The sequence below is a fragment of the Diaphorina citri genome, unplaced genomic scaffold (assembly GCF_000475195.1).
Source record: "Diaphorina citri unplaced genomic scaffold, Diaci psyllid genome assembly version 1.1 scaffold244, whole genome shotgun sequence".
NCBI lineage: Eukaryota > Metazoa > Arthropoda > Insecta > Hemiptera > Psyllidae > Diaphorina > Diaphorina citri.
In genome coordinates this window covers 140,884-162,773 of record NW_007377681.1, presented here as the reverse complement: position 1 = coordinate 162,773, position 21,890 = coordinate 140,884, and the positions used below count along the sequence as shown (strand labels likewise).

At 33.2% G+C, this 21,890-nt stretch overlaps 1 protein-coding gene across 1 annotated transcript; it reads left to right on the top strand.

Annotated features, from left to right (window-relative positions):
- The first annotated feature begins 1,164 nt into the window (after positions 1 to 1,164).
- LOC103506533 lies at positions 1,165 to 21,632 on the top strand. Its single transcript, XM_008470923.3, has 3 exons — positions 1,165 to 1,706; positions 17,191 to 19,251; positions 20,990 to 21,632. The coding sequence occupies exons 1-2, from the start codon at positions 1,304 to 1,306 to the stop codon at positions 17,631 to 17,633; spliced, it is 846 nt and encodes a 281-aa protein (XP_008469145.1). The 5' UTR covers positions 1,165 to 1,303; the 3' UTR covers positions 17,634 to 19,251; positions 20,990 to 21,632.
- The last annotated feature ends 258 nt before the right edge of the window (positions 21,633 to 21,890 follow it).

Genomic DNA, 21,890 nt, shown 5'->3' with positions numbered 1-21,890 from the left:
GTTAATGTTCCCATTACTGTCTGATAGATCTGTGGATTTTAGCAAGTGTCTTACATAGCTGTAGGTAATTTTATTAGTAAGTAGTGAGTATGCTTCTTTTCATTTTGTCACATCTTTGTAATTTGAAACTGGTTGTGATTCATATTCAGATTGGTGTGTTTTAATTTTAGGTCAAAATGAGTAGTGAAAGAACAAATTTTGGAAGTTAAAAGACGCTTTGACCAACATTGATTTATTTTTAAAAAATATTATGATTAAAAAAACCCCTTTTTTTTTTTTTTTTTTTTTTTAATCCAGAAAGGATAAGTAAAAATGTAGGTAGCGAGTAGGTACCTATATTTTCAAGAAGAATTTATTTTTTACATACCGCCAGTACTGGGTCCCTAAAATACTTGCGTACTGTGAACACGAGGAGGTATGCAAGCATGCTGGCTGAGCACACCTGAAGCATGGTGTACTCATAACACAAGGTCCAAGATCAAGAAGAGAGCTCTGTGGAAGTCTTTCAGATTCGGAAGGAAGGAGAGGTAGTGGAAGTAATTCTGAGATTGATCCGACTCTTCGGTCCGTGAGGACCAAAATCTCAGTGAGAAATGAACACATTGATGGAGGACTCAGTAACTTTGTGAAATTCCATGGAATAAAATGAAAATAATAACTGATACACATCACTTTGGATTAGGAGGGTTGGTTTTATTGAGTAATTGACATGTTTCGCCCACTGGGAATCATGGTAGTTTTAGGAGATACTAAATGTTATCTGTAAAAATAAATACAATGTAAAGCCAATTGCATTGAGTAAATGTTTCGATCACAACGCTTTCCTTATTGAGTAGGTATTTTGTATGATACAAAGAAGATTCGGATTTTCATAAAAGGTTTCCTTATTCTGTCTTCACTGGCTTGGTATGGAAACTTTTTGTAAATCTTTCTCCAAATAAACAGTAGACCATTCATCCAACCATTGTTGTTGAGCCAAAGATACATGGTACCTGGTAGGAAACAGTCTCCTCTTGTGTAAGTGAGTACCAAAGAGTTTGTATACTTCTGGTCGTGCCACATACTGAAACTAGAATTACCGGCTTACCAGTGCGATGTTTATAAAAAGCTTTGAACCAAATGTTTAACTTTCAATGTACATGCCGACTTCATGGTGTAAACACCAAATTTTATTTAATTTAAAAAACATTATTTAATTATTTTTCTTTATATTTCGACTTTTTCTAAATAGATCGTATTTATTTTATTTTTATAATTAAACCTAATTTTTAACATTTTTTGTTTTAATTTTAACACAATCCTAATGAAAATGTTTTTGTTACTGTCTATTTTGACATTTTCGATGAGTGCTATGGTGCATAGTGAAGCAGTGAATAATGATATCATCAGTGATGACAACGATTTTCGGTTAAGTTCGATAATTAATTGTTTCCAAGAAAAGTTTACGGATAAATGTTTACGAGTGAAAGCCATCGGAGCTGCAAAATTGTGGAGTAGCTCTGTGGTTGCAACTGCCCGGGATAATAAGGACCTTTACCAGGAGGATCCACGTGAAGTTGGAAATCTTGCCCAGGAAATTGGAGAATTGATCACCTATGGAATTTCCCGATTCTTCCATAGCGAGGAAACTGATTATCCTGGAGATCATGGTGTTGATAAAGTTTTGAACAAAACTGGAAGACCTGATGTTTCCAGCAATGAAGAAGGTAAGACAGGACCCTTAAGTTAGTCCTGAGGTTTGAGGATACCTATTCATGGTGCCTTTTCCTTGTGTAGAAACTAGAATTCTTAGATTCCTTCAATAGCTCGTTTCTGAAAGAAAGTGACAAGATTAACGTAAACAACATTCGACAGGATCATTAGAAAATCACACATAATATATAACCGTGAGAACAATCCATACCTATTACAATTTCAATGAGAACTTTTTCAATTACACTTAAGACACTAATACTTCCTCACGAATCAAACAGGAAATAATTTAATATTTACATTTTTGATAGCAATAAAGTAGGCCAAAATATTCCTACACGAATGGATTCATACCACACGTAGGTACCATATGTATGTCCTAGTGGAATAGGTGCCAGACATTTACTATAGATAGTTAGGTGTGTGTTCTATCAAATAAATCAATTTCTTCATTGTCCTGAAAGCCTCTATGTAAACGAATCTGATAACAAACAATAAACCAATAGAGCACAGTGTTTTGCAAACTTACAGTTTTTCTGACATGTGATAATATGATATAACAAAACAATTTGAGTGCTGAAGAACCAAGTTCTTTACACCACACCTTGCCCTGTCAGCATTGTTAAGCAACAATGGGTGAGGTTAGTACTCAGTTGGTTGTCCTGAATCATTTGACACTCGACAAGATTCTTATCTACAAGGGATAAGGACACTCGAGAAAAGTTCCTTGTATCAATATTAGTATAGCACATATTTTGAAACAAGTTTATCAGTTTATCTCTTCACACATCAAGACAACTCACTTTTTATCTCAGCACTACTTCCATTCATAACTTCTTCAAGTAGGTTTGCGGCTACTGAAAGCTTTGTACAACTGTGTCTACTGAATTCAATTGCACATCCATTGGATTTATGGATCTATTCATGTCATATCTTCTATTATAGCGTGCGATATTATGACTTTTAATAACTTTCTATGGTAATATAAGATTCATAAATCTGTTCAGCTATTCTTAACTTACAAGTGTTGAGTTTGGTTTAATAATAAAGTTAAGGCGATAACTTGACATTACATCTATTTGTACTATCTATAGATCCATTTCAATAGGCATAGAATTGTAATCCTGGAGCTGGAGTTCCCTTGAATCAGTCATTTATGATTTCAATGGATATTTTGAAATTTGTTTGGAAAATACCTTTACGAAGTTTGGTAAACCTTTGGGTACAACATTCTGAATTTGATTTTGCAGATTTATTTTCCTTATAGAAAGGAAAAAACACCGTTTGATATCATTGAACTTATTTACCTGCAAACCAAAGATAGAATGGCTTTCATATCAATAATAAATTGTATCAAGCTGAAATTTAATGGCCAATTTTTGTGCTCAAATGAAATCTAAAGCCACAATATCCCGATATCTCGAGGTCCACATGGCAGTACTGTGGTTTTTTTTTTTTTTTTTTTTTTTTTCATAATAATAATAATAATAATAATAATAATAATAATAATAATAATAATAATAATAATAATAATAATAATAATAATAATAATAATAATAATAATAATAATAATAATAATAATAATAATAATAATAATAATAATAATAATAATAATAATAATAATAATAATAATAATAATAATAATAATAATAATAATAATAATAATAATAATAATAATAATAATAATAATAATAATAATAATAATAATAATAATAATAATAATAATAATAATAATAATAATAATAATAATAATAATCATAATAATAATACTTCTTTAGTCAGCTCCCATGGTGTAGTGGTCACTGCACTCGCCTTGCACGCGGGAGTCCCGGGTTCGATTCCCGGCGGGGTCAAGAAATTTGTATCATGCAAATGATTGATCCCGTGACTGGCTGTTGCGGGGCCCACTCAGCCTCGTGAGGAAAATGAGTAGCTATGACATGTAAATGCGCATAGCGACCGGTGCCAGCATGGTAGGTAAACATTGGTTGTTAGGATTATTGAGATATGTATTGAGAAAAATCCTACAATGCTGCAGTGAACACCAAAGTTGTGACATAATAACACAAAGAAATTGCATTTACATGTTATTAAATTCTAGTGATTTATGTTTTTACAACATGGTTAGTTATTAGTTTGTGTAAAGCTCCAGTGACACAGTTAATCCTTCTTCAAATATAATGAGAATTCCAGATCATATCGTGCAACCTTTACACATACTGTTACAAAGGACACTCGTTATTTCCCCAGTGGTCATAAAATACATCAAACATTTTTCAAAATCGCTGTTAAATTTCCAGCTGTCAAATGTTGACCTCTGCATCTTAACAAATTGAGAAAAGGCTGTCTAAACTTGAAACTTGAAAATCCATTATTTTCTTTCCAATTTGGAATAGTGCTTTGAGTTTGAGCTGAACCTGAAGGAAGGGATCCTTTTGTAAGCTGAACAATAGATTCTCAGAATCTCAGAGCAGAAGGCCATTCATTACAATTTAAAAAATGTTTCCGATATTTTGAAAATAATGGTATTCAACCTTCAGTTCGTAATTCTAACAATTTTACTATCCACTGCTCAGATAATCACTTTCTTAAATGAAATCAGGCATTTTAAGTTTTCAAATACACACCCCGCGAACTCCTTTTCAAATCCTTTATAGGAATCTTTTTGATCTATGTGTGTCACAATAAATTCAAAACAGTACAATACCTACACTACCTACACCTAATCTTGTACGAGTATCTTTGACATCTATCCTACGCAATGAAATCATGAAGCATCAGGCAAATATGAGACATCTCATGTCATGTTTTATTCACTGATGTCAACTATTGCTTTTAAGTCACGCTTGTTTTGCTGCTCAGTTTCGCGCACAAAAAGTTTCCTTTAGAATTCTGACGAGTCTTGTAATGATAATGTTGGAGCAAAGTATAAGTAATTTATATATTCATACAGCTTTGATGTTTTATCCCCTTGTTATCTCTTGCTTTTTTTGCTGAATTCACAGGGCCGGCATTAACTTTCAGCTTTTCCACTAATCTCCTTCAAAGGTGATCGTCGTAATTATTTATACAGATCCCTTTTGTAATGACTGAACAATATCCTTTTACGTCATTGAGTTTTAATAATTAATACTTTATACTCAGAGCACCAATCCGGAACATGATTTTCTAGGCTTGAATGATAATGAAATGATGAAACTTTTATCACATTAGATGTTTCAAATGCGCTGAATACTCCAAACTGTTCTTTCAAGTCTTGTCTTGATCTCGGCCCTACACCTAACTTTTACTCAAGTGAATAAAATTATATTACTACATTTTATACAACGAATAAAAAAAGGGCAGTAAAAATTCAGTTCGTAGGTAGTTGTTCCAAGAATTTTAGAGTACCTACCTCTACACACACGACGATATAAAGTAGTGAAAAGTAGGTACAGGTTCCTAGCAAATATACACAGGCAAAGTAGAATATTTAATGGAACACACATCAAATACCAGGTTGGAGATAAATTGTCATCTATGCTACTTGGTATTCATTTACAAACAAGTTGATTATGACTCTATTTAAATGTTTACCCAAGGAGAAAGTTTGGATAGGTACATGTAAAAAAAAAAAACTGTTTTGCAATCTACTGTCAGAAGGATAAAATTTCTTTGAGATTTTATTCTTTCTTTCAATTTCATTCGGAACTACCTATGTTAATAGTTTCAACATGGACACTATAATAATGGTCCACTCGTTATCCTTGAATGACATTCCTTATAACTTATTGATTGAACAGTTGAATATTCAATCACTGGAGGATAGGAGGGAAAACGACATCATAAATTTCTTACGAAAGGTGTTAAACTATAAAATTCAGAGTCCTTATATAACTGAAAAAATACAATTTATAGTTCCCAATAACAGATTCAGACACAATAACAGTCTACTATTTCACACACCGCAATATGATATTTTTCCCCTTCGATGAAATGTATACTAGCAACCCTACATGGGTGTTATAACGTTATAATAATATTACCATACTTGGTTGTGTCAGATTCTGACAAAACTGTAAATACAACTCTCTTGCCGCAAACATCCATTTTCTGATGTTGGGAAGAAACATTTCTAAGAAAGGTTTTCCTCCCCAATGCTTTCTAAAATTCTACTCGTAATTACCTACGTAGCTATTTTTAGTATCAGTAAATATTGTTTTGGTTGCTGGGAAAATACCTATTCTTTCTCTATACCTGTCCAACATCTAGTTCTAGAAAAGCTCATCTTGCCGATTTATTAAAGGCCTAAAAATAGTGTACAAGTTTACTTTAGCACACTATTAATATTAAATATACCTAGGTATACTAGATTTAATGCTACGTTTGAATAGCAGTTTAAGTAGCTTATTATTTTATGTTTGTACTTATCAATACCAATTTTGCAATGTAATGAGATCCTGGATAATACTTACGTCTTGTGGGCAGCATGCTTTCAATTTCATATTTCTTTCAGGTGGGTCTTAATCTTATACTTGCTCTCTTTTTAATGTTATAAATAAACAACTTTTAATTACTACAAACTAGACGTTCGTAGAACAACTACATACGTATATTTTGATAAAGGCCACACAATATAGCTTCTGTCTTGTCTAGCTCACTGGCAATGGCAAAAACTCTCTACTCAAATGCACATCCTTTGAGTAGTAGAAGTAGAACATTTTTCCCCCATAGAAAGCACTCTTTGTACAGACTTCAAACAATTTGCTGTTTAGAGTTATACAGTTCACTTGTTGATTTTGTTTGCACTTGTGGTATTTTGTGTTCTCGATTTGAATATGTCCACGTGTGGCCATAACTTTATCGTTGAGATTGGGAAGTTCTGAAACGATTTTAGTTCTTGCACTTTCCGATTTAGTTTTAATGTACTGGGAGCTATTTAGCCTCGTGTCCATACCTGTATGAGTACCTACCGACTAAAATATGTAGTGTCCTCTTTGAAAAAATTGCCATCGTAAGTATTTTATTCATCACTGAAAATTAAGACCCTTTATCTGAGATATGAAGGTTACACGTACTTTTATTTCAAGTGAGACTTTCAAACGTAGGTACTCGTAACTGGATTCCTCCAAATCACGATAAAATAATAAAAACCAAAACGTGATGAAGTATATACAGAACACCCTATGACGAAGAATTCATGAGGAAATGAATGAAAGTTGTAATTTTATTGTCAAACAAGAAACAAACATTAGTCCAATGTGTCACTCGCCCTACATTGCTTGCATGTCAAGAAATTGGGACAGTGTGTGCTGAATTCAGAAGTGGGGAGAGAATACTACCAGAGTGTTGATTGTTTTCATACGGATGGAAAATGAAATCAACTTGAAGAGTTAAGTGATGAAGCTGATGTTAGTACAAATAAGTGATGAAGGTTCAGTAGCTCCTGTAGTAGAGTGATGATGAATTCATTGTGGTCAAGTTCAGGACCTCTCCACAATTTTGTGACATTAGAAAAGTTTTGATCCATTAGAAATTGAAAAGTACAATTCTAATGAATTTCATTGGATCTCTACCTGTTTTTATCACTCGACGTGACGCTGCACTGGTTGCTATTCAGTTGCTGTCTAAAACTTAAGCAAAGAGCTGAAAAAAACTTTCGGCTATGGCGGAATCCTCAAAAGCTCCTTTGCATAGTCTCTATTTGAAATCTTTTTTCCAGCCTATCTTGACCTACATTTTTTGGGAACGTGTGTGTGTAGGTATCAAATTTCAAGTTTGTACTTGAAAATTCTTCTTGATTTTTTTTTTTTTTTTGAAGTTTTCTTTAGAGGTCTTATCCTTTGTTGTGAAATACTTTTGTCATCCTGCCTTATTAAGGTATTTCTACTTTGACTTGATTGCATACTCATATTTGAAGTAGGTAGCTGTAGCGCCAGCTTACGCATATCTTTGTAAAATATTACTAGACCAGAACGATTTTCACGATCTTTGACAGACTCTTAACTATCTTATTATATCCTTCATAAACTTTACACATGGCCCAAAAGCAAAACAAGGTGTTACTAGATACCTACCAAAAATGCGTTTCATTCGAAATCATGTCTTAAGATAAACATAGGGCAAAGAGGTGTCAAGCTTTCTCCTAAACGCTAGTAATTTATTATGATCATGAGTTCTTGAAGAACCTAAGACCCATGCCTATTACGCATACAAGATAAGGGTACTAATTACAATATTTGTTGTAGAAGCAGATACCTTGAACTTACACCTGATACTGTTACTCGTATGTTTGGTATATCTGTTCAGTTACTTCTACGTGTGCGTATCTTGGATCTAACAATCATTTTAGATATAAGCTACTATTCTATCTTGTAACACTTCTTATGTTTCTGTGTAGGTATATTTCCTATACGAATCAAATATAATAAGTGTAATTTCCTAAATATAATAAGTGTGGATTCTCTCTTTCTAAAAATACCAAATGTTAGGACCTATGTGAACCAGCTCATTTTGTTAACAATTTGGCAACAGTAGTTTTATTAACGTCTATTGCATTTCTCTCTCAAAGCTGTTCTGAAAGCAATGTTGTTCAGCAGCTATCAACTGTTTTGCAAAGTTCTGTTTGAACTTGGGTGCTATCTATTTATCATCACACGTGGAGAAAATTGCAGGGGTGCTTCTGAGATTGTGTACCCTCTATTGATTTGTAAGACAAACAAACTCTTTGTTCAGAACACCAAAGTTTGTGGAAAGAAACGAAGAAAAGTAGAGAGAGTAGCGAGAAGAGATTTAATAATTATAAGAAAAAGATAATGAGAAAAGATAAGTTGAGCACACAAAGAACACGGGGTAGAATAAGGGAAAAGAGAAGGAATAATGGATGCTAAGCAAGATTACAGTATTGTGAGTACAGACTTGAGACTGGGAGATAGGAAGATTGAAAGAACTGTAGAAGTACATAAAGTTCCAGTGCTGTGTTTAGGAAGAAATAGTCCGACAGAAGAAGTCCTGAGGATGTTGAAATTTCAAGGAAAATTTTGCTGATTTGCTGACGAATTACTAAAAAGTTACTTTTAAGTCAACAAGATTATTTTTTAGTTCGAACTAAGACTATCTATAAGTTCTCTAGCTAATTGCCTATAACCATGTATTCAATTTTCCTCTATTCAATATTTCTAGTTGGACAGTCTCCACAGTTATCCCCTTTTTGTGACAGTTAGCTATCCACCACTGTGTTCTCCCTATGGAAAGCTTAGCTTACTATCTCGTGGATTGATCTTAATGAACTTAGTATTACCTGCCTGCATACTAATCCTTTTGGAGTCCTTTTTTTTTAATTTCAGCCGATTACACTACTTTCCTTATTATAAGGAAAATAAAAAATGATTTCTGAATTGAAGTATATTCTTGATTACAAACACGCGTGGAAGACTCCCACGCTGATTATCTGCGTTATTCTTAATAGGTTTAACACGGATGAACATGAGAACCTAATGTGTTAATTGAGTGCTCACAATCTTCAGATTCAAGAAGTTTTGAATTAGAAATCTCACTCTGAAGATGACCTTGTATGGAATGGTTGTGGCATTAGAAATTTCTCTGATTCGGCGGAATTTGAAATGAAATGACCGTTGGAATTCTCGGCGACTCCCAGTGAAGATTGAGGTGTGTCTAAGTGAGTCACTTAACAAAGTTCAAATATGAGTAAGATAACATGGGTATGAAATACGACATCGATAAATTTTGTTCATTTTTCAAAGCGTGATTAAAAATTAAGTTGGTAACATGATAAAACGAGCTTAAGATTTTGGTAGTATCTAACGTTTATATTGTTCATTTTGGCATTTAGTAATACTTTCACAGAAAGACTATTTATTATTCTATCAAATCTGGCATGTTTATTTATGTGATGTCAAACAATCTCAATTTTTGATTGTCCAAAAATGATCTCAATACAAAGTGTACCTACTCGTAATTATTTGGAGCCACCAGGTTGTGTTGTAGATACCATTATAAACCGATTCACAGCTGGCAATATCACATGGACAAAACAGAATAGAATCACGATTCTCATTTCATTCGTGGAATGATTTAATTCATTTAATCAGTATTGTTTAGAAAGATGATCGTAAAACCTTACAACACAATAAATCCTTTCAGGTATTGTGCTAGGAGAAATCTTGCCAGAGATTTTGTGGACATCTTGTTACAAAGTTTTTGTAGACAATAAGATAAATTGTTTTTATAATTCTATTTGAGACTGTGCCAAGGTCAACAGGAAGTTTATCAAAAGTGCATAGATAATATTTGACTACCTTTATATTGGTGTCTGAAATTCTGTTAGTAGCTTATGTATTAGCTGGACTGGGAACAGACTCCAGTCCAGTGAAACAGTCCAGGTTAACCATTAAAATAATCAGTAAGCTTTTAAACGCTATGAACTACAACATTTTCACAGCATTCAAATATGATTAAAAATTTATACTGAAGTACTAGAAGAACAAACTCGAGGTGACTTCTAAGAAAATGAAAACCCAAACACAGAAATAACATCACTCTCAAACGTCAGTGTAAATAGAAAGTAAAAATGAGATTACGAGAAAAACTGCAGACGATTTGCAACATTAAATAGAAATTTTTCGAATTTCATTTGAGCACAATTTTCTCTCTCGTTAATAAAATGTAAATTGCAAACGTTTATTCCTATAGGATAAATGAAAAGTTTTGGATTCTATAACCTAATCCTTTGTCAAATTTGTGGACAATACAGCTTACTCAAATAGGAAGACTGAATTTCTCCTCTCATAACAATGCTATGTAGTATATTGGGAAATATTGAATGCTTTTATACCTCTCTTCCACTTTATCTTGACAAATATTAGCTGCTGTCACTCTTGCAATCCCTTTGCAACTATCACTGCTATACGAGTATATTCGTATTTCTCATTATTTTCTGACTCTAGCTAGTAGGTATCTACATTAAACCCAATTTAATTATACCTACCTATTATACCTCATAAAGTGGTTGACATAAAGGGGCTATTATCTGTCCTACCTCGTCAGTCTAAATAAAGCACTATAATAATATAAATTATGTACTGTAATAGTAGGTCTTATGCACCTACTCAGTTTGAATAGGGACAGTCATGTTCTTTGGCATACTTCCTAAAAACATTTCCCACTTCTTGAAAAAGTAGGTAGTTATTTACAACAGAGACTTGTCACATATTGAAATTATTGCAAAACTTTTCGCCAACCCTACCACACTCATTGTTAATCACTTTGCAGTTCTATCAAATGAAAATGTTGCTGAATTCAAATTGAATTTCGTTTAATTAAATTGCCATTTCCATCAGGTTACATTTGAATTGTTCGTGGTATGCAAATAGATTTTTGACGTGCCCATCATTTTCCCTTCCCTCGCGAATTAATCCAGATTATTTGTTTAATGTGAGCGTGATTTTTTTCGTTTGATTGGTTGGATTAGAACTATGGAGTAATAATTAATTATTTATATTTAATTGCAATTATTAATGTAGGTGACCTGCATCTCATTTTCTTTCAAATTCCCTAATTAACTTAATAATAATTACGTATACTACGCCTATTCTGCAAGTTCATAAACAGACAATTTTCAGAAGAAAAACGAGAGAAAATTCTAAAAATAAAAATTAATTCTAGAGCTAAAAATGCTATGAATTTATCTATTGACTGACCGCGAGTTCTCTTTTTAATATCTGAAACTGCGAGCTTATTTGCTTTGTTTTCTATATAGACAACTAGTTATAAATTAGCATAGTTGAATATACTAGAGTGTTTTTTTGCATAACGCCAACGTGAATATCCGAAGCTCTTATATTATGCTGCATGCTTTCAGTGGTGCTAAATATACTGACAGAGTAGATTTGAGATGAATATAGGAGCTAATGAGGTTTTAAATCAAACAGCATTACGTCTACATGAAATACCGTAGCGAAATTAACACTGCAAATTAAATTGGCACATAAAAAAGTAGCTTTTTAATTTTCACGAGGCTGAGTTCACCCCGAACTCCAAGCACAGAGCCGAAAAAACTTCGATCCCGCAAAAAGAATCAAACCCGGAACCTCCGGCGTGCAAGCCTAGTATGTTACCCACCAGGCCACGGTGGCTACCCTACTAAGAACTTTTTCCACTCTCGGTCCTGGATGTTGGACTAGTTTCTAATTGCATTCGCCAGTTTGGACACCCCTACATCCAACACAGCAACTCTGCATGCTGCAGGCTATTTACCTAACCTCTTTGTATTGAGACTGGAACAGGAAGAGAGGGATTTTTTTCCCCAAGTTGGAATTTTCTCGTTTTCCCATAGTTGCTTTATTCCCTATTCTCTTTACTGCCCTTTGCTCCATTCTTTCATAGTAGGTATGTACCTATTTCAGTATTTGCTTTGTCTCATTATTTTTTCTTTCCTATTTGTTTTGCCTTTGACTAGTTACTAGTTATTTCTACTCTGCCTCACGTAATCGTTTGTTTCGCTTTTGTTCCTTCGCATTATCTTTTATGAGAGCTCCTTTGCCTCTTTGGTTTGGAAAAAAAAGCAGACATTCTCATGATGAGTCCGTTCTAAGGATAACGAAACATTGCAACTGAAGAAGTATATAACTGTAACGTAATAACGACAAGATTATGATTCTTAATTGCATTCGTTTTGTCAACAAATGAATCTCTTTTCAGTTAAACCGTGTAGAATAATGAGGGTTTCTATCTAACTGTATTAAAAGCTCTCGTCTCTCGTCTGACCCTTAGTTGGTATCAAGTTGCAATAGCCAACTTGAGAAAATATAGAAGTCAACATTAAGTTTCGGGCCCGGGGGGGGGGGGTGAATCGTTGACACTATAACCTTACATCTATTTTGCTTTCCTATTTACTCATCGTTCCTATTTACCAATCGTTAACTCTTATTCAAGTACATAACAAGCCAAACTTATCACTCTTTCTCGGAAAAATTTCTTAAGCTTTGAAGGCACAATATTTCTCACAGAAAACTTTGTAGGCAGGTACTCTCGGAATTTCAGGTACCCCAAATATACGTGATTCTGTTTGTTCAGGCACGTGAATGCGTGACGTGCGTGACAAGCATTCACTAGACCTCACGTTCCTGATTACAATGTAAAACATGAGAACGTGAATAAAGCCTCCGTGATCTCTTCAGTTCGAGGAAACGAGCTTGACTTTTTTGTTAGACGTGATTTCAGATAAATTATTTTTAATTATTGGCTTTTTGTTAGACTTGATTTCAGATAAATCATTATTGTAACTAGATAAAGAGTTGATGACTTGGTAAACTCATTCAATTGGTGGATGTGTCAAAATCACTACCTATTACATCTTGTAGTTTTAGTACATCCAAAGTTACGTATTTAGTATATTCAGAGTTACGTATTAGTATATTCAAAGTTACGCTTTCCAACTTTCCTCGCATGTTTCAGTAAATAGTTTCAGTCCGTAACTTTCACAACAGAAAACGTTTTAACTCTCTTCCGGATATTTAGAAAGTCTCCAAAGAATCTGCAGTGAAACCCCAAATCAGCTCAATATAAACCAAACACACTGAACAGGTTTTTTTTTTTTTTGTATTTTGCTGAAGAAGCTTCACGTTTGAAGAGTGTTCGATTGGATTTATTTGTTTGTAATTCAGTAGAATATACCGCTTGTTTACCATACAAAGTTCTGTTACTAAAAATACTTCTAAAATGTTTAGCCGAGGATAAAAAACGTAGAGAGTTCTAAAAGGTCCTGAAGGTCATGTTTTCATGTGATGACCTCATGGGAGAGCCAATCAGAAGATGTTATCTGCGAAGATGTTATTGGCTTGGATAATGCCGCGTAACACATTTCAAGTAGAAATTATTTACTTTCAAAAGGAAAGAAAAGGTCGGCGACTCTTATCTTGAAGAAGGAAAAAATAAGAACTCCTTTCTCCTAGAGAGTACCCATTTTCCTCCATCACTTTAAAAAATTTAAACTAAATAAAAAAAGCAGAAATTTCAACACTTCTCGCTTTGAAATTTCAAATAGTTACAATTTTCAAGCTGTTGATTTTCTTTTTACATCAACTTATGTCTTCTATGACAATAGCTTAAGAATGATATACGTTTGTCGTCTGTGACGTCACATTGTAGTTTCGTAATTTCAGGACGTGAAAACAAATTTGTACAAACTGGGGAATAAAATTTTGGAAATATTTTCCCCCAGGTGCGTACAATATTGTGGAGTATTAGTCGAGGTAACTTTTCGAAAATTCTTTCAAAATTCCGCTCGTGTCACATTTTCAATGACATTAAAACTTTTCTGAAATGCTGTTAGAAAGCGCTATTTGATATGTTTCACATGACAATATGCTGGGATTAGTTTGAACTTTAACTTGATATTTTTTCATATAGAACTTACAGAAGCATAATTTCCTAATTAATGTAAGGTATTATAATAATTAGTGGTTATTCGTACAAAGCTGTATCAACAATACATGCCATGGAATGCTTATTGTTTCCATCTTCTCATTCGATTTATTGATAGCAACGTCCCATATGGTAAAGGTCACAATAATAAGGACAATGAAAAAAAAAAACAAAACAAAACAAAACAAAACAATGTACACTTACCTACAAATGTCAGGTGACATACAAATCTTTAAAGCTTCAATCTTTGAAACTCAATCAAGAGATCAGGAGAAATAATGACGGCTTGAAATTCAAAGAACCTCGAATGATTCCTGAAGGTATCTACATGAGAAAGGGAAATGTATCACGACTGTAGGTATTCCGTTCAATAGAACTTGCGGTTCATTGTTTTGCTTTGCAATACTTTATCATTAGCACACTAATGTTTACCTACCTAACCATGTTGAAAATCACTGTTCATTGTATTCAGACAGGTGCTGTAATTTCACTTTATTAAAATCGTGTTGGGAACGAGACAGATGGAGCCGAAGGGTAAAGGTCTTTCCATTAACCCATTGGTGTTAATATTTTTCAAGTTATATCTTGAGGTCAAATGGGTGGAAGATAAGATAATAGTGTTTATTTATACTGCTCGCATAGGACTGTTTGAATTGACTCCTTGCATGTACTAAGAAGCTACAAATAAATACATGTACCTTGTTCATAGTAATAATAATAATAATAATACTTTCCTGTAAATGTTTCTAACCATTTTTTTACACAGCCTTCGTACCAGACCAACAAAGTATGCACATGACAGGCTTCGAATCTCGGAAGAACAGGTTAAATTTAACCTTTTGCGTACAGAATCAATTTCACCAGAATCGCTCTTACGGTAGGATTCATGTCCCACATGAAACTCAAGCGTTGTTGTTACAGTCAGACGTAAACAAAACATTTTTTTCAAATACGGTAGGATTCATGTGAGACATGAAACCTCCGAAAAGCGATTTGTGGTAGGCTTCATGTCACACATGAAATTGTTCCCTCGCTTTTAATTTATTTTCTTTTTTTTCCTAGTTGAGATAGAAACATCTGGTTTTTTTTGTCTTCTTCGGAAATCTTCGGACTATAATTCCGAATGCTTTGGAATCATAATAAACAAACACCGGCTTTTCAGTCTGCATTTGAAAGGAGCAAAAGATACACAAGTTCCTAGGCACGTCCTACCGTAACGCCTCCTATCTGTAAAAATCAAGCCGACCGTAGCAAGTAAATCTGTAGCTTCATGCTGGACATGAATCCTACCGTATCGCCAGATTTAAGTTATATTTCTCCTACCATAATGGCGGAACCATGATTTCATGTGACACATGAATCTGTCCGCAAAAGGTTAAGAGACATGACTAAAGATAAGATCACTAATGTACAAGTCGTGTGTTGAGGTGAAATAAACAAAAACGAAAAAAACACCGTAAGGAGAAATAAAAATGAAAGTTTCTCAATGAATGGGAAGATGATCACCATTTCCATTGCTTTTATCATGGATTGAAGGTAATAATGGATCTAAGCGACCTGAAGAATAAAGAATCACTAATAGATTAGTCAGAGATTGAAGATGGGAAAAAAAATCTGTGTCAATTTATGCTGGAGAGAGTATATTAATTCATGAGAGTCGTACTAGGATGTACAAATGGGTGTAACAGGTGGGCAAGATTATCTTAGAATGTCCTTGAAACAAAAGTAAAATAGATAATCTATTGCTTTTAGTGTTCAGCAGAAAGCCTAGGAAATATACCATGGTACCATTTAAACAGTCTGTACAGAAAAACAATGCGTGATGGTAATGAAATTTGAGTTGAAGCGTTCTAAGTAGTTATTCATCCTTAAAAGGGATTTACGAGTAGCTAAAAAGTAAATTTCATAGAAATTGAAAACCACTTCAATAATCGTATCTACAACCACTTATATCGTTCTTACCAAATCTGTCAATATTAACCTACAAATAAATAAGTCATTAACAATTCAATTTCTTTGCACTTTCTTAGCAGGTAATTAAAATCGGAAGGAAGTTCAAGAAAGTTGCACCGAAGCCATCCCAGAAGGAACTTATACAAGTGTAACCAGAGCTTTGCATAGAGATAATATTGCACGATCGAAGATTTATTCTTTTCACCTAGAAAGTTCACAAAGCTAAGAAAGCTAATTTCTTTGCAAAACCGGTCATATAACGCAGAAGTCTGTGTGTATGTTTGGATAGACAAGAAAACCTGTTTATCTAGTTTCTGAAGAAATTTCTCCGAGCTTTTGATTTCATTCTGGTATTTTAATTATGAGAGAAGAAAAAGTTCAAGTAATATGCACAGTTTTTGCATTCTTGTTAAAATTTTGCAATATCCAACTCAAAAGCTTTTTGCAGGTGAACTGGGTATTTTTCTATAACGTAAAAAGTTCGTGCCCAAGAGATTAGAATCCATATTCAACTTTTTAACAAATTGATAATATAAGTAAACCTAATTTGTCATCTTAAGACTTCATGAAATATCTATATTCTGTAGAAGAAAAGAAATAGGGGTATTGAGCAAATACTAATAAATATAATGGCATATGAGTAATGAGCACATACATAACTGAGAGTTCTTTACACTTAGTACACTTTATGACTAAGCGTAAAAAGTGCGTGAACTCATTAACAAGTTTAAAGATCCGGTTCCTATCGCTTTCATCCAAAATTCAAAACATCACTACCGACAGTGGAATGTCATAATAATTATTCCTGTATTTTTCAAACAGAAGTATTTAAATGATTTTTTCTTCTCTTCGACGGTTTCATGTCTTCAGAACCCTTTTATTGAATAAATAACAAAATTAATTAATAAAGATAGGTGAATATGTTTTAAATACGCATAAGAAATTTCATTTAAACTTCAAGCTTACGTATTATGAGTACTGTTTTATGCAGACTGTTGATAAAAGGAACACCAGGTGCACTAAGGGTTTTATGTAGGTAGTAGCATGGTTGTATTATGAGTAAAATACTCGTATTTTAATATCAACTCTACTAACTGTACGACTCCTTTCTTATGTTCACAGCCAGAGGACACAAAAAGAAGAAGATCCAGAAGGAAATCAAAAAGTTCTTCCTGAAAATCTTGTTCGGTATCTTCATCATCAAACAGAAAATAAAGATGTTGTTGATGATGATCCAAACTCTGCTCATGTCCAAATTCCTTATTGTTGCCACCATCTACGCCCTGTCCGGAACATTCAAGATTTGGTACGACATCAAGCACCACAAGCATCATCACGACAACAAGGTCATCTATTACGAGAACGCTCATCATCAACACCACTACGAGCCTGACCACCCAGAGTATGAAGATCACCACGGCTGGGGAGGCGGTATCTGGGGAAGAAGTGTTCCTGCCACCGAATCAAGCGACATCATTGCATCCAATCCCATTGAGCATTACGCCCGAAGCCTATCACATGACTTTGCCTTCGCCAAACAGAGGCCCGCCGTTCAGAAGTCATAATAGTTGACAACCCTACTAAAATAACACTAACAAGAACCTTTCATGTTCATGATGACCTGTCGTCGAGAAGTTCCTAATCTGAAAGCTTCTAATATATTTCTTGAAACCCTCTAAGCACGTAACACGTTATATGAAATCAAGACATTCTGCAAAGAACCGAAATTGAAATTATTCAGACACAATATTCTGAAGCTGTTTCACACATGAAATACGCAGTGATAATCAAACACTTGACAGGATGTCTGCTAATATCGAAAATTAACATCCTTCATAAAATAACAATATGAAACCAATATCAGATGTGAATTTGAAACTGCAGCTTCATTTGAAGGATGATTATGAAACATTCCCTGAACTGGCAACATTTTATCTAGCGTAACAGAACATACCCCTCATAACTTCTTTTGATTCATGTTTTAATACTACCTCCTTTTATTTCTAATTTCTTAATACTTCATTTTACTGATTTTTATATAATTCTAATGAACCCATTTTCATTGGGTTTTCCTCTCATATTGATGACCTGATCTCTTTTGATCATTATTATGATTTCCTTCTAAACTTATGTTTAGCCTCCAAGTATATTTATTGCCAGAAAAGAGCCTGATTCTTTCACTTTCACTCCATCAGTTACGCCAGAAGATTTGTTCCAAATGTCACTACTCTTTTTCCCTAAATACTTGAACGAAACTACGTGTACAATTTTTGTAAATAATTCCTTCTTATTTATTGCTATCTATTTTATTCATTGTGATATAGTTTTCCATTTATCACATCCCCCCATTGTGATATAAATTTCTTAAGAATATATCACAACCCTTCCCCCCTTTTCCAAACAATCGTGCCATTTAACTTTACAAAACAAAGTTAAAATTGTAATTTTACAAGTTAGTGTATAAAGTCATTTGCAGTGGAATATTGTATACAATTTTGTTAGTGAATTATCTGAAATATAGAAAAGAAGTAGAACAGATAAAAATGGTTATACAAGAAACAAAGCTGTAAAGAATATACAATAATGAAATAGTTCAATTGAAAAATATGACAAATGTCTGAAACATGAAAATAAAATGAGCACGTGTGGAACAACATATACAAAAATATTATCTAAATATTCCAAAACAAACATAAACCAGAATGGGAAAATATGTTGAAGTATATCAGTGCCTGCAAACTTTCAAGACAGGAAGGTCAAACCAAAGAAATTCAATAGCAAAAGCTAGATCAAAAGTCGATAGATACTTTTAGAAATCCACAATAGTCAATAGAATATTGTTTATCATACATATAAATATCAATGTAAACTACACCTTGTAATTAAATGCACGTAGAGTATTTAGCAAGATTTCTTATAGAAAATCTTCAGCTGCAAGAGTGCCGGGTTGTATTATGATGTGGCTAAAATATTCAAATTCTAATCCATCACAAAGGCTAGAATAGTCTTCAACTATTTACCCTGTATATTTTGCAAGCTCATGTCTGCTTCTATGAAGTGGATAAGATCTGTAAAAGGAATTGAAATTGGATTTAATGAGACCACCTGATGTCAAAGTTTAAAACTTGGACGGAAATTCTTCTCCTGCAACTAAGGACATCGCTTCAAAACTAAACAATTTTGGTAAGTTTATTTATTATAATTTTTCCACATTTTCTCATATTGTTTGTTCTTCTGTGCCCAGTCACATACATATACAATTGATTCAGTAATATTGGTAACAAATGGATTGATTCAATCATTTTAGTAACGTGCGCTTTCCGTTTCACCAAGCCGTGATTTTCATGTCATGACTTCGATAATAAGTCGAGGTCACTTGATATGAAATCCAGGCCGAGATATTGTAACCTCATTAGAACTTTGGAACCTGTTCCTACCTCCATTCAGAGAAATAAAATAATTTATAAAAAACTGGTTGAGTCTCAGATGTGATGGTGTTAGTAGTGAGGACGATATAAACGTTTCCATTTGAGTATGTAGCTGATGGTGGCTCAAGGAAGAGCATTTCGACTTCTTTTTTCCAACGTTTTGTCGAATATTATTTTATATAAATCGATTTCAATTAGGCTATTATATTAGTCTTTCAAAACACAAGACGAAAATATTATTTTAAGGTACTTAAGTCAATATTATGGGGCTCTTACAAACTTTTTTGTGATCAATTTGAAATTTGAGGAAAACTTCTTATGGATACAGCACTCATAATGAGTTCAAATTATATTTATATGTCATGATTCTTCGCTCAACATTCCTGGATTTCAATATAAGCCTCCTTCCCTCGAGCCGCCATAGAACTCGAGATAAGAATTTCACTTGACATCACTAATACCTATAAAACTGAACTTGAAGCCCAAGTCTAAAATCATGATGGGATTGAGTATAACAACGCGACTGGGAGGACAGTTTGAAAAGAAAGTGCTCAACAGTGGGTCAGAGGAAGAAGGAAGTCTTGGAACAAAAGTTCTATCTTGTTCCAAGGTTGTAGAAAGTGTAGGTTTTGGGCTCACCTCGAGGTTTTTTTTGTATTTTTCTTATAGCCGAATTCCACGTTTCTTAATTAAATGTCTAGGAAATAGTTTAATTAAAGAAATTCTCACAATTTCAATACAGGATATAAGCGGTATTGATTTTTTTTTAAACTTTCCATTTAAATTTAGTAGAGTGAAATGTATTCCCAAATACGCTAATGAATAGAGATAGTACCTAAACAAATTGAATATAACCAAAGTCCGATATCGTTTAGTATTTTATTAAAACCATGGTTGAAATCTTCATCGTAAGCAATGTTTTCATAGTGTAGGTACTCGTAGGTGTTATCAAATCATCTTCTACTTCTATTTTCAAACTCAGTAATGCTTGTCAAATAAGATAAAGCTCACAAAGTAATAACTATGCTCAGATAGGTAGTCATGAAAGTGTTACTATCTTATCTAAGACCAAAACTGCATAACAAGCGTTGCATCTGAAAAATGCAGAAAGTTGCACTGCATTAGATGATTGAATCAGTTATGCCATGATAAACAAACATTGAACCTGAACATCTTCGTTGAATAAACACTAGCTTCAGCTGAATACTGCCATTATGAAAACCAAGAGTTTATATCTTTGTTAGTAAATATAGATTAAAATCTGAAAATCATAGTGCCCACCGTAAGTATGTATGAAGTTATATATTCGTAGTAAGTAGGCAGACAGACAAGATAAGCAGACAGACTTTTAGTATTTTTTAATAGCCGTGTATTTTTTGATGGAATGGTGACTTGGTGAGCGGTAATGAAATTACCCAATAATAAAATTGCACCAAAATAATTCAAATACCAACTTATTAATTAACAATATATTCATTTCTCTCATGTTTCAGATTTCTAGACCTGTGGATACATTCTACAAACACTATCGGCCAGTCTACCAAATTTTCCACATCAAAATACAACAGCAACACTTATGAAACAAAGAAGAACTTGTATAAATGCTGAAGAATAATTATATAATATAATTTCTATTTAGTATAATTTATTGTTAAGAAAATACAACGTATAAAATTATCCCAGATTAATATTTAATCTAAAAGTATCGTCAACATTTTCTAGTTGACAATTTTTTTACCAAGTTGCATATTGTAGCCTGGTTATAATTTTGTTTTAGACATTTAGTTTTAAGCCTGAAGTATGTTATAGTACTCAGATAAAAAAGTAATTAAACAATGTTTAAAGGAAATTTGTATGATTTTGACTATTCTATTCTATCTATCAATACTGATATTATTTTAATAATTTTCAAAGGCATTTTTAGATTAAAATATCTACAGTAGTTATTCATATTCTCTATTTACGTATTTTGTCATTTTTATGACCAGTCTAGGCACTAAATTTAACAAAACATACTCTTTCAAATTATATAATATTTACTTAATTATTATTCAATGTTTATCCCATCACTTTCGTATATATTTTTACTCTGCCACAATATTTAATCCATATTATCATTATTACTATTGGAAAACGAATGAAATTTAATTCACCTGTTGCTCAATTTTATATTCTAGTATCATTTTATTATTATTTTTATATCCTACATTTATTATCTGTATATTTGACTCTTTGAGTGCCGAACTTGTATGAACGCCGTACAAATGGAATTGTATATGCAATGTGCTCAGCACCACTCATATTTTGTAAATCAAATAAGTCTCATTCATCGTACTGGTCTCCAAATTTTAAAATGATGTACTTTGACTAGGTGTATTTTCCTTTTGGGGAAAC

Coding starts and splice junctions, on each gene's coding strand:
- LOC103506533 (XM_008470923.3), top strand. CDS start 1,304: ATGAAAATGTTTTTGTTACTGTCTATTTTGACATTTTCGATGAGTGCT. Junction 1,707..17,190: donor TGTTTCCAGCAATGAAGAAG/GTAAGACAGGAC, acceptor TTATGTTCACAG/CCAGAGGACACAAAAAGAAG.